Genomic DNA, 13285 nt, shown 5'->3' with positions numbered 1-13285 from the left:
ATACTTGACTTGAATCCTAAACATGAATAGGTATTTGCTAGGAGTTAAGGGGATGGTAGTGAGGGGGTGTATATTCCAGGCAGAGCAAAGGCTTATAAGCCAGCAATCAGAGCTGCAGAGAAATTCTTGAAGTTCTGTAATAGCAGAAAAGGGTGTATGGGGCAGGGGAGGGGGGAGGGGGTGAAACACAGGGCTACAGAGGCAAGCATAGGCAGTTCATGAAGGGCACTGGAGGTCAAACTAATGAACGTGGCCTTTATTTAGTAGGTCAGTCTTTCCCAAACCATACTCCATGGAATACTAAGGGTCTTTTTAAAAAAGACTGGTAAATACTAAATCCTTATTTTCATCACTTACAAGACTTATTATTTTTACAGAGTATCTACCTAATGAATCACAATTGGGAAATGGTACTGTAAGCCATGGTGTAAAATGATTTTAAGCAAGGTACTCAGTACCAGAAAAAAATAATCTGCGGGTCAAAGGCTACTCCCTCATTTCTGCTGAAATGACCCAACAAACAGCAGATTCTACAATCATGAATCAAAGAAATCTCTTCCTTTTTGCAAGTGAGAATGGGGATGATGTTGATAGCTCCAACTCAACCCGGTCTTTAAGACAATAGCAAGTTCAGGGAAGGACTAGTCCATATGTAGTGTGACCACCATGGTGTGGCCTTCCTCCAGCCAGTCTTGGCAGTGGACAGGGGCGGGGTGGGTAACTGAAAGGGCACAGGTTTTCACCAGAAAAACCTCATTGGGGAATTCCCTGGTGGTCCAGTGGTTAGGACTCCATGCTTTCGCTGCTGAGGGTGTGGGTTGGATCCCTGGTCAGGGAACTAAGATCCCTCAAGCCGTGGGGTGCAGCCCCCACCCCCCCCCAAAAAAGAAAAACCTCATTGAGCCTCAGTTTTCGCCCATGTAAAATAAGTGTAACAACCACTATCTTACAGGCTGTAGCACAGATTGGTCCTAAGTGCCTGGCACCACGTACTGCTCCAAAAACAGATGCTTTTATTCTCTAACCGTGGTTTTTTTTTTTTCTTAATCTGGACCTAATAACCTCAAGGTTTTCTCATTTCCCTCAATTTAAAAATCTGCAGGTCCTCAAAAAATGATTGTTCAAAATCCTCCATCTCTCCCTGCCCCCTCCATGTAGACTTTAGGTCACGGGCCCTGGAGATCAGGGTGGGACAGAGGAAGGGTGGGTTTCCCAACCGGACGAGGCACACATCTCCCCTTCCACTGACTCAGATACTGAAGGCTGGAGCTTAATATAAGAAAAAAGCAAATACATGAGAGGAACTTGAGGAGGGAGGAAGAGACTTGTCATCAGAATAGCTTCAGAAAGGGAGTGCTCAGGAATAAGAAAGAAGTGAGGGGCCACCTTGGGCGAGAGAATCACTTCGGGAAGCAGTCAGGCATGGAGTGAGTGGGCAGATGTCAGCTCGCTCCCCCAGATCCATCAGTAACTGACACATTTATTGAGAAATATCTCAAGATCTCAGGGTGGATCCTGGTGTCTGTAGCTGGGGCACAGCAGTAGCAAAGTGAATTTGGGGGCGAGACAGCCCTGATTCCAGTCCCAGCTCTACCACTTACTAACTTCTCTAAGCCTCAGTCTCTTTCTCTGTGAAACAGGCAGGACAACATCTCCCTCTTAGGGTTGCCATGATCAAATGAGACATCACAGGACCCTGCCTGGCATGAGACAGGGACTCAAGGCACTCTTTATAGAAATCGATGTCACCCTTTCGCTTTGATAGATGAGATTGACTCATTGACTCTTGATTTCACCAAAACAAGCGAATTACTAAAGAAAGCGATTGCACAGTGACCTTTCACCCAAGGACTACTTTAGATTTGAAAAGTCAGCTGAGGGCAACAGGCTTTGAGGTTGATCAAAGGATGTGATAACACCCTCTGCCCTGCCCCACCCCAATCGAAGTGCTGAACGGATTGGATTTTGCCAGTTGAAAGCCCAGTTCACAAGAGTCACTCACTCCAGGCCAGAGGCTCGGGCCTCACCAGAATCAGTGAGTACACTCTGGAACACCCTGCTCCCTTGGAAACCTGACCTGGGGATACTGTGTGGGTCAGGAGGCTCCATTCATTCCCACTCCACAAGGGCAGGTAACCCTTATTCAGGAGAGGGAGTCAAACCTTGCGGCCCCAAGGATGTAATGCCCTGTCCTAGACCAAATAGCAAGGAGCCTTTCCCAGAATCAAAACTCCTTCAGGGGCTTCAGCAAAGTCCCAGGCACCCTGAAAAGGGTGGTTAAGAAAGTGGTGAGCACAGCTGGACGAAACCAGAAAGCCTAAATCAGCTTGACCTCTCCTGGGCATCTGCAGCCCCGAGGTCCTGTCCTGTCTTTAATTCCCCACCTGTGTGAAGGCCTCTGGGTTCACAGAATCCACTTCCTGTGTATCAGTGCGATGCCACAGAAAGTGCCTGTCTTGCAAACAGAGCAACTGGATGTGAATCTTTTCTCTGCTACACACCAGCTGTCTGACCCTGGACAAGGCACTCTGCTTCTCTGGATTTCTGCTTTCCCATATGTAACATAAGGAGATTTGTTCCCTTAAACAAAAAATGTTGTGAGCATCTATTCTGTTCAAAACTCTGTGAAAGACACAGACAATGAATAAAATAAGTTCCTTCACAAAAAAAGAATATAATCTTTCAGTCCCTTTCTGGGACTAAGATTTTTCTTCCAGTTGCTAAAATAAAACTGCTGATTGTAGATATGGAGTTTACAGTAGAAAGGTGTAGGTCTGTCCCCCCCGCCGCCCCCCGATGTATATGAAAGTCCTCGGCACACAGAACTCACTCCAGAAATGGAGCTCTCTTCTTCCTGGTCTGAGCTTCAAAACTGGGATCCTGTGGAATTCCAACAAAACCTCCTTAGAAAGATTTGGTTGAGTTCAAGCCAGCTCGGGGCTGAACCAGCAAGTCAGACTGGGGTGAGTCTCACTGGTTCTTGCTAAGTCATTTGTGTTTCATTACACAATTTGCATACTGGTGAAACAGGTCTGTACTGTCCTCTTGCTTCATTTCCATTGCTCTTGGGAGCTCTCTGCTAAGAGTGAGAAGGAGGCTTTTGTCCTTCCTCTGTCCCTGCCCTCTTTCTTCCTGGAAGTCTGTCCAGATCGCTGACACCCACGGGAGAAACTTTCTCCTTTCTCCCATCTCCTCTATGGCTCAGGTTCACGTGCCTGGTGACTCTACGTGGTGCAGAACTGGGAAGTTATTCAATTACGTTCAGGACAAAGAGGAGTTTTTAGTTGACTTTTCTCCTCCTTTAGAAGGGAATCGGATCTTGTTTTCTGCCACTATCAGGGGGAGAAAAAGAAACTACCGGTTTGCTGAGCACTTAGACACAGAGCGAGGTGCTTTAAATTATATCCCCTGCAATTGTTACAACCATCCTGGTAGGCAGACACCATTGTGCCCATTTTACAGATGAAGAGAGCAAGGCCAAAAGAGGCCCTGTCACCTGCTCAAGGTAACAATGGGCCATGATTTCCACTGAGTAAGATTTGCCTCTTTTAAGTCCATGCTCTAACCACAGAACCACCTGGCTTCCTTAGGGAATTAGTGCTTTGCATGTCAAGTATTGGTCTTTTTTATTGGACTTCTGTCTCTGGAGAAGCAATCTGAGGGGACTATACAGGCATCATGGACTAAAGGACAACTGAATGGGACATATGGAACTTCAGGCTCCTCTAATTCACCTGTCACACACTTTTATAGTGCGCACGTCTCAAACACAGGTGTATAGCTTTTGTAAGAGTTAGAATAGAAGAGTCTCTGACCTGATCTTAAGCCCAGGAGAGCCTGTGAACTGACTCAGAGCAGAGTTAATAGTCCTTTCCTCTGGGCTCCAATGCCTCAGTCCACTCCTATCAGAGAACTTAGCCAACTGCTTTGCAACTATTTAAATACTTTTCAGGCTTTCCTCACAAAATGTGAGCTCTTTTGGTGTCCCCAGGGGCTCACACAAGGTCTGGCACAGAACAGATACTCAGAAACTGCTGGATGGATGGATGGATGGATGGATGGATGGATGGATGGATGAGGCAGGCAGGAAGAAGAGGAAAAACATCTAGTGCTGTGGTTTATTCCCCCTTGGAAACAACAATCTTGCTCCCGGAAGGGGTTTCACCAGACACTCCCAGGATCTGTGGGCATGTCTCGTGGGCATACCAGACCCCACTGCTCCAGGATTCTAAACATGTTGAACAACAGCTCAATGACTAACAACCAGAGGCCAGAGAACATGGCTATCGGAGCACAGCCACTTCCCTGGTACCCAACAAACCAAACCCTCTGACACATCAACAGTTTTCACAGGCACCACAGTGAAGAGACCAAAGGTAAACAGTTCAGCAAAGAGGCAGCAAAGGCCTTCCCTACATCACACGGGCCCTTTGTGATCTATCAAGTCAGTGATGAGGAGACGAACAAAATTCTGATTGGAATGGAAAAGGAGCACGGCCTGGGAGTGTCAAAAGACGCGGGATGCATCCATCCATCCCTCCATCCCTCCATCATCCATCCATCCATCCATTCATTCGTTCATTCGTTTATCAAACATTCATTGCATACTTAAGTATCAGACACCGTTTGGGGAAGTGAGAGACATCAGGGAATCAAGAGACCAAAAACCTCTCCTTCATGAAGCTTATAATTTATCTGGTGGAGATACACAAAGAGTATGTCAGATGGCGAGAAACTGGGGGAAAAAATAAGGCTGCAAAGGGAGTTAGGGAGTATAGGAGGGGGCGTCCAGGGAAGGCTTCTCTGACAAAGTGTCCTGAGGAAGGGGAGGGGCGAGGTGCAGATTTCCAGGAGAGGAGCTCGGTAGTCCAAGAAAGGCCTCACTCGAACTTGCTGCTGCCTGATCTGAGCTGCAAAAGGAGGAGCTGGGGCCGAGGACCCCCAGGGCCTTCTCAGCTCTCACTGCACCCTCCACGCCCTGCTTCCTACCAGCCATCAAAGCCCTACTCAACTGAACACCTGCAGATCCCACATCACCATCCTCCTTTCCACCTGTGCACGGGCAGTCCTTCCAACCCTCCCACCATCCCGTGACTACCCTAAGGGAAGCCTTCCCCCGGCTTCTGCCCTCCACTCCAGCTTAGCTAGGGTGCCACAATTCTGAGCTTCCATAATAACCTATACACACCGGTCCCTCCTGTAGCATGGACCAGACTATCGTTACTGTCCACCTGTTCCTCTAGACTGAACTCCTCAAGAGCCATGCCCATGCCTTGCCAATCGCTACATTCCCACCCCTGGCATGGGGCTTGGTGCATAATAGCCACTCACTGAATACATGCTGAATGATGAATGTTGAAAGCATAGGTGAGTTCCTTGAGGGCAGGGCCCAGGTCTGATTCATCTAGTAGCCCCAGAAGGCAGCAGCATGCCTGGTACAACAGAGGGAACTCCAGGTGTGCTATGTGAATTGGTGCCTGGCTCCTGTGTTGCCATTTTATCCAGACAGCCAGGCCATCCTCAATCCCTGACCATGGAGGCGCGGGGCCAATCCAGATGTGGTCCTCTGGAGTTTAGACCAGGGCTCAAGGGTAGGAAGCACCGTTTATGCTTATATAGGCTGCGGGATTTCTCTGATTAGAATTTGCATTAATCTCTGACAAGCTTTAACCTCATCCTTAAGCTTCCATGCCCAGAGATAATTTGGTGTTTGGAGCATGGTTTTTCCAAGCTATCCATTTTACAAATCAAAACCTAATATGGAGCGCCCTCCAAAGCCACGGGAGGCTCTAGATGGTGGCTGGTACTGAAAGGCCTGGTGAAGGGATGGCCGGAGCTTCTCGTCCGCCACTCTCTGAACTCCATGGGAGTCTGGGCAAAATTGTCTCGGGGTGCTTCCCATCTTCTCTTTCAGCACGTAGTCCAAACTGCTTTTAAATAGAACCACAGAGATTGAGAATCAGAAGACACCTTCTAATTCCACTCTTACATTTGATGGATGGGGAAAGCAGGGCCTAGAGAAGAAAAGTGGCAACAACTCTGCAAAAACAGACACAACTGTCTCCCCTTGACAGATGAGTATACTGAGGTTCGAAACCTAAGTAATCAACTCCCGGTTCCACAGCTAGTAATTGGCATGGCCAGAGTCACCCAGGTCTGTGCAACTCTAAAGGCAAACATTGTCAATGCGATGCCCAGCCGGTTCAAACGGGCTTCCCCCCAAGGCTCCAGAGAAGCTGCGGATCACAGGCTGCCTTCATACAAGCCCACGGGGCTCTGTGGGAGGCTGAGTGCAGCTCCGGCACTTCCTGCAGCCCAATATAAAAGCCCTGTGGGAGGAGTCTAGGGGCTTCTCTGACGGACTGCAGGATTTCCCACTTCCCCAGACAGGAGGCAACGGTGTTCTGCAAACTTCCTTTAGAAAGCTTTGCAAATTGGACTTTCAAAGAGTTGAGATTTCTGTGTAATATCACATAAAAAGGAGCCCTGGTGAAGGGCACTGTCCTCCTTACTTCTTAGCCCTTACCTTCAGAGGTTGTATTCAGACAAGATAATCTTAGAGCTAAAAGGAGAGCCCTGTGTTTGCACGTTGTATATGTGGGTGTCTGTGAGTTGTGAATGTGTGTATGTTTGCAAGAGCTCTGAAGAGAGCGTGTGCATGGGGGAGTGTGTGTAAAAATATGCTCCAGAGATGAAGGATTAAGGAGGCTCTCTTCTTTCTTCTTCTTTCCTCCCTCCCTCCCTCCCTCCCTTCCTTCCTTCCTGGAATATAAAGGCACTATAATTTTTTCCTCCCTCAAAGATGCAAATAAACATTCAATCACAATCTACTCCTCGCCCATCACCCCCGCAGAGAGCTCTTGCTATAATCATAGCTTCCAGGAGGTGATGGGTGCTGGGGGTAGGGGGGCATCTCACCCATTAAAGCAGATCTGAAGAAAGGCAGCTCACCTTCAAGCGACATTGAAATTAGGGTTGGAGCTTATATTCTGTAAGTTTATCCTGCAGAGGTTTGTTTGGCTTTATTTTTTTGTCATGCAGCACAATGAAAAGAACATACAACGATGCTGGGGTCATAAGGACCAGCCTTCAAATACCTCTTAGATTCAGGTTTGTTTGTTTGTTTGAAACTGAAAACAGTGTAATCAAAACACATCTCACCGGGTTATTGAGAGAATCGAAAGGTATAGCATGAGTGCGACACAGTGCCTGGCACATAGAAGGTACCAGAGACCTGTCAGCACTTTTACTTTACAAAACACTGAAATTATATTTTGTAAAATTGCTTCCAGCCCTGGGTAAAATATAAATGGAACAGGAAACAAAATATTGCTGCTAAATTGTCCTTCCTAAGAGCAAAGCAAAAACAACAACAACAAAAAATGAAGAATGGTGGGAAGTGCTCTCCGTGAATTTTTAAAATCCACATTTAATGTTTTTAGAGGTTGGGGCCTACCTCTTAGCTCTGTATCCTAGGTAACAGGAAGCCTGGAGGCCTCCAGACTTGGAAAGGATTGGGGGAAAAGACAAAACAAAACAAAACCTCTCTGCTGTTTTTCCAACTCCTAATTATGCTTTTCAAATAAGTTGAAATCAAAATGTTCTTTTTCCAAACAGCTATGCTCCTCTGAGCTACATCTGACCTTTCAGCGCCTTCTCGCTCTGAACTCCATCAAAGCAGCCAAAAGCAGGAAGTGCTTTGGCACACGGACCTCATTCAAGGGGAAAGGAAAGGCAGCAGGACCATATTTAATTGACAAAGAGAAACAGACCCGCGGCTGTCTGTGTGGCAGCTGGAGGGGAGCAAGGCGCTTCACTGGCACCATCCGGCATCTCCAGGAAGCATGGCACGGCGAAGCCAACAGGGGACCTCAGACCATGGCTCTACCACTATTTGAAGGTCCTCCAACACACTACTGATCCTCTCTGGGCCTTGGTCTCTGGATCTGAGCAACGGGGCCAAGGATTTCCTACTTCATTGTGCTATTATGAGGTCATGGGTGCTCATGGATTGCAGGATTCTGTAAAACTCAAAATCACTCTGTAGTCACGTAATGATTTTTAAAGCCCTTCCATCAGTAGAGGGTGGGGGAGGAATGGCACGGAGAACATTACGAGGAATTTGAGCAGAGGCATGGATTTGAACGATAGTTCTGGTGTCTGCGTCAACTTTGGCAGTTTGCTTTGATTCTCTAAGACTTACTTAGTAATCCTTTCCCACAATAGAGATAATATTACTTATAAAATAAGGCTTCTGAAAGGATCAACTGAGTTCACGGATTTTCAGAAAACGGTGCTTATGACCATAAGATGTTATACAAGTGTCTTTATCACTTAATCATTCCAAAATGGGTGCTCAATCCTTATCAAGCAGCCATGGTAAATATTATTTTTGTTTGAAAAACGGGAAAAGTCTGGAAAGTGAAACAACTTCCGCTAACTCAGTGGCAGGGCTCAGAATAGAAGCTAATTCTTCTATCTAATATCTTTTTCAAAGATTTCTCAGGGAAGTGTGTCCCTAATTATTCTGATGGCTCTTTGCACAGACAGGATTTAAGCTGGGGCTGGACTCCACTGGAATCAAAGTACTCACCACCAAATACAGCATGGTGTACATGGAGAAGGAGGCGTGGCCAGAGAAGAAGGACCTCCTGTAAGAGCAAGAGAGGACAGTGTAAGGGCCGTATTCATATCCCCGATACACGTCTGTGCATCTTCCCTCCCTAGACTGTGACCCCGAGAGCAGCACTGCCTTGTTCACTTTTGCATCCTTGGTAGTGGATTGCCTGGAACCTAGCAGGCACCCATGAATGTGTGAATAAACGAAACAAAGAAAGAATGAATGAATGAATGGACTTAGCAATGCTCTATTGTAATTGTTTATTTACTATCTGTCTCAATCATCTGACTGTGAGCTCCTTAAGAAGGTGGACTCTGCTTTATTCACCCATCCAAACTGGGGCCCAGCTCTGAACTTGGTACCCTACTAAGTAGGTGCTCACTGAACTGCCTACAGCAAAGGCATGGACACAGCGCCCCGGGAGGTGGGGGGGTCTCACCTGGCTTCCTGGACTTTGCCGTCGTCGCCTCTGCATTTGTAGTTTTGAATGTAGCCCTCGGAGCAGTTGATTTGACTGAAATCAGGGTTGCAGACGCTCAAGAAGTGAGGACGCAGGCGCCCTATGGAGACTTTGGCAATGTCTGTGAAGGACTGGCTGACGGCACAGCCAAAGAGGAAGCAGCCCACTTGCTTATAGAGGGCTGCCACATAGGGATTCTGAATCGTGGACCAGGACTTCTCCTTCAGGTAATAGATGCGGTAGAATTCCCCTGTGATGATCTGAAAGACAATGGCTGGGGGGTTAGCAGTATCAAGACCCATCAACAAAAGTGAGGCTGTAAAGGATATTTACTGACATAAGAGATATTCAGTACATAACTGCAAGTTATAACCTAGGAAATCCCAATTTTCTATTTAAGAAGTATACAGACACAAATATGCATAGGAGAAAAGATTAATGTGCCAACACAGTCATGTTTTTCCTTTTTTTAAAAAAGTTCTACATGGCCATATAGTACGTTTGTAACGAGAAAAATATGCAATCGAATATATTTATATGTAAATATATAATATATAAAAATACATAATATATAAAAATATGTTATACACACACATATATTTTAAAACAAAGAGAGAGAGAGAGAGACAAATAATGACTTAGCTATTGAAGAATCAAGGTCATGGTCTGAGGGCCTAAGCAAATTTCCGGATTCTGGGATTTGGGGTAAAGGATCACCAATAATGATCTAACTTTACACCGGGCCTCAGTCTGTGCCATGCTGAGCCACGGCTGAGGTTTCTGTGGGAAAGGGCGAATGCCCCCAGACCCAGTCCTGGGTTTGAATCCAGGCTCTGTCACCTACCTGGCGTCGTTCTGAAATAACTTAAATCTCTGCAGAGTTACTGCCGGAAATGTGGTAACATGGATGGGAAATGCCCTGGGTCACAGAAAGTGATTCTTTCAGTTTACTCTTTAGAAGTAGCGCATGATGAAAAGAACACTGGCCTACAAACCAAGAAACTTTTATTACAAGGCACTTCGGAGTTTGTGAATGCCCAAGGCCACCTTCACCGTCTCCTCCATCCTGAAAGGCAGTGAGCAGGTCTGGGTTTTCACACCCTTCCTCCATCCCACTGTGCCTACTCCTTAATGCTTAGGGGCGATTTATCACTACTTTAAAAAGAAAAAAAAAAAAAGGGCCACCAACTACTGATTATCTATTGCATTACCAGTATTTATTTATTGTTTTTTAATGATTTTTAATTTAATTAATTTATTTATTTTGGGCCGTGTCGGGTCTTCGTTTCTGTGTGAAAGGCAGTGAGCAGGTCTGGGTTTTCACACCCTTCCTCCATCCCACTGTGCCTACTCCTTAATGCTTAGGGGCGATTTATCACTACTTTAAAAAGAAAAAAAAAAAAAGGGCCACCAACTACTGATTATCTATTGCATTACCAGTATTTATTTATTGTTTTTTAATGATTTTTAATTTAATTAATTTATTTATTTTGGGCCGTGTTGGGTCTTCGTTTCTGTGCGAGGGCTTTTCTCTAGTTGCGGCGAGCGGGGGCCGCTCTTCGTCGCGGCGCAGGGGCCTCTCACCGTCGCGGCCTCTCCCGTTGCGGAGCACAGGCTCCAGACGCGCAGGCGCACGGGCCTAGCCGCTCCGCGGCATGGGGGATCTTCCCAGACCGGGGCTCGAACCCGTGTCCCCTGCATCGGCGGGCAGATTCTACCCTATTTTTTATATACTTTATTTTATGAACTCCTCAGTACGACCAGGAGGTAGACTGAGGCTGGGGGAGGGAAAGCACCTTAACCAAAACGGTCGGGTTTTACGTGAAGAATGGGGGGTGGGCAGCTGACTCAAACGCCTATGCTGCCTACACAGCCGAGGAGCAATTCTGCGCTGGTGATGCACCACCACACAGCCTGCTGCCCTTGTCTTAACTCCACAGCACAGCCCTGGCCACTTCCTGGATGCAACCAGAGTCCAGGGAGCGATGTTCAACTCACCACTCACCGCAAAGTCCCTTTCACACTTCCTCACAGCGAAGGCTGATGAGCCACCCTTTGCCCTTTCAGGGAACAGAGAGCACGTTCACAACCACAAGGGAAGCAACAGGCTGACACATCCGGGCAGAGTCCTTCTCAGAGTGTCCCGTCCTTCTTTTACAGCTGGGGAAGGCGTCGAGGCTAGGGATCTGATCCAAGGCCAGGGCTCCCAAGTCTGGGGGGAGGATGGCCATGGAATGCCAGCCGGGCCCAGGGGCGAGCAGGTGCAGTCATGAGAACAGCTACCAGCACTGCTAACATTTATACAGTGACTCTGTGTTTATAAATACTTGATATTTCTAAGTGCTACCCTTTGGTTTCCGAGATCATATTGAGTTTCCTAGATCCTATGACTCTGTATTAGAGAGAGATGATCAAAGGCCAGTCCGGTCTGGCATCCTGGCTTAGCCATTCCCTGGGAGAACAGGACGATCAGCTGAAATGAACAAATGAATGAAAGGGAGCAGGATGGTGGTCCTCACAGTTTTATTGCAAAATTGGAAATGTCCTCTAAACGTTACTAAGAGTCCTTTGACAACATGCTGCAGAGATTAAAATCTGAGAAGCCTAGCCGGTCATAAATGAAAGGCTTCATTATATATGGAAGAAACTGAGGTCCAAATTAACTCACATCTAAAGATTAGACCCAGGTGTTCTAACTCTCCACCCAGCATTCTTTCCTACCATTCATGGTCTAATTCCCCTTTTGAACCTGTTTATACTTTTACCCTATGTAACCTTAGAGGCTAACACATTCCAGATGTTTGTTACCACCATCATGTTCTCTCCTTCTTATTCTTCTTTATTTATAAATCATGCCCACGTGACGTTAGACATGGGGGGACAAGCACTAACCTAGGAGTCAAGGGGCCAGGGCTCAAGTCCCTACTCACTGAGTGACTTGGGATAAGTTAGTTTCTCCGTTTGCAAAATGAGGGCGCTAGACTCCGTGATTCATTCCTTCATAACTGCCACGACATTTATTCCCAGCTCTCCTGTGCCACCTCCACCAGTAGCCTCCCAACCAAACAAAGGTAATAAGCAGTAGCAGAGGCACGGTACTTCCTCGGAGATGACACCACAGGCAAGGAACAGAACCAAAGCCCCATGAGTGATCCCTGCCCTTGGATTGCTCCTGAGTTCCTTGAACCATCCACTGCCACAGATTAAGAAACTGCTTCTACACTGGCATGGCCTGAGCGTGATTTCCTATCTGATGCTGAAAAAGAACATGTGGGTTCCCACGGCATATCAGCATCTCTTACATCATTTTATTGATGAATCTCAGGGGAGTCACCTCTCTGCGTCAGCCATCTTAGGGAGAAAGGGTTTGATTACACCTCAAGGACCATTTCCAGCTCTAACATCCCTTCATTCTAAAACTTCAGTTTGCAGTGCCACAGTCTTGCAAATAGCAAGCTGCTAATTAAAATGCTTCCTCCTCTCAGGGGAAGATAAAAAAGAGAATATTTGATGGCCCCTCAAATTCCCAATAACAACCCTAACAATACTAGCAATCTTTTGTTTCTTTAGCAACTTACAGTTTCATTTAATCTGTAACCTGTGAAGACAATATACCCAGTTTACAGGTGGGAATACTAAGGCACTGAGAAATAGTGACTTATCTGAAGGATGTGAGGCTAGTAAGCTTACAGTGTTAAGAACAGAGCCCAGATATTCTGACTCTCAAGTTCAAAGACCCACAGAAGAAATACATCGAGATCATTTTATTATTTCTATTGTTATTAAAAACAACTTCCACTGTAGAATGGCAACTGCGTATTTTCGAGGACAGGACCAGGCTGAAGCCATTTAGCAGACACATGACTCCGGGACCACATGGCTTCTGGGGCAGCCCTGACAGATCTTGGAGTTAATGAGCAACAAATTATGTATTTTCTCCATCCCCTTGTACAGAAGGGTCGGGGAGTCGACAACACAGCCATAAATCATCATTATGAACCAGCCGGGTTTGGCTTCTTGTAATCCTAACCCTTAAAAGACCATTTAATGAAATTCGGGCTGCCCAAATACCTCACTTCTGCAGAAGAGGCGAGGGCTTAAATTGTTCTCCAACACGTTACACACGTAACTCTGGAGTTCCAGATTTACTGCTTTCGGACTTTATTCATTACTCACAATGTTTTTATTCCCGGGTAATAAAATAA

The 13285-nt window shown here is 46.4% G+C and overlaps 1 protein-coding gene across 4 annotated transcripts in view; it reads right to left on the bottom strand.

Moving 5' to 3' along the window:
- The window catches only part of LOC102991729 (phospholipid phosphatase 3), a 43148-nt gene that overhangs the window by 17291 nt on the left and 12572 nt on the right, over nt 1–13285 (bottom strand). For all 4 annotated transcript variants that reach the window (XM_028484065.2, XM_028484066.2, XM_028484063.2 and 1 more), the window contains exons 2-3: nt 9060–9340; nt 8594–8651 (exon numbers count right to left, since the gene is read on the bottom strand). In XM_028484065.2, coding sequence (XP_028339866.1) covers nt 8594–8651; nt 9060–9340 — 339 coding nt within the window. The remainder of the gene's footprint in view (nt 1–8593; nt 8652–9059; nt 9341–13285) is intronic.

Source organism: Physeter macrocephalus, unplaced genomic scaffold (genome assembly GCF_002837175.3).
Source record: "Physeter macrocephalus isolate SW-GA unplaced genomic scaffold, ASM283717v5 random_116, whole genome shotgun sequence".
Taxonomy (NCBI): Eukaryota; Metazoa; Chordata; class Mammalia; order Artiodactyla; family Physeteridae; genus Physeter; species Physeter macrocephalus.
This window is presented reverse-complemented; position numbering and strand designations above follow the sequence as displayed.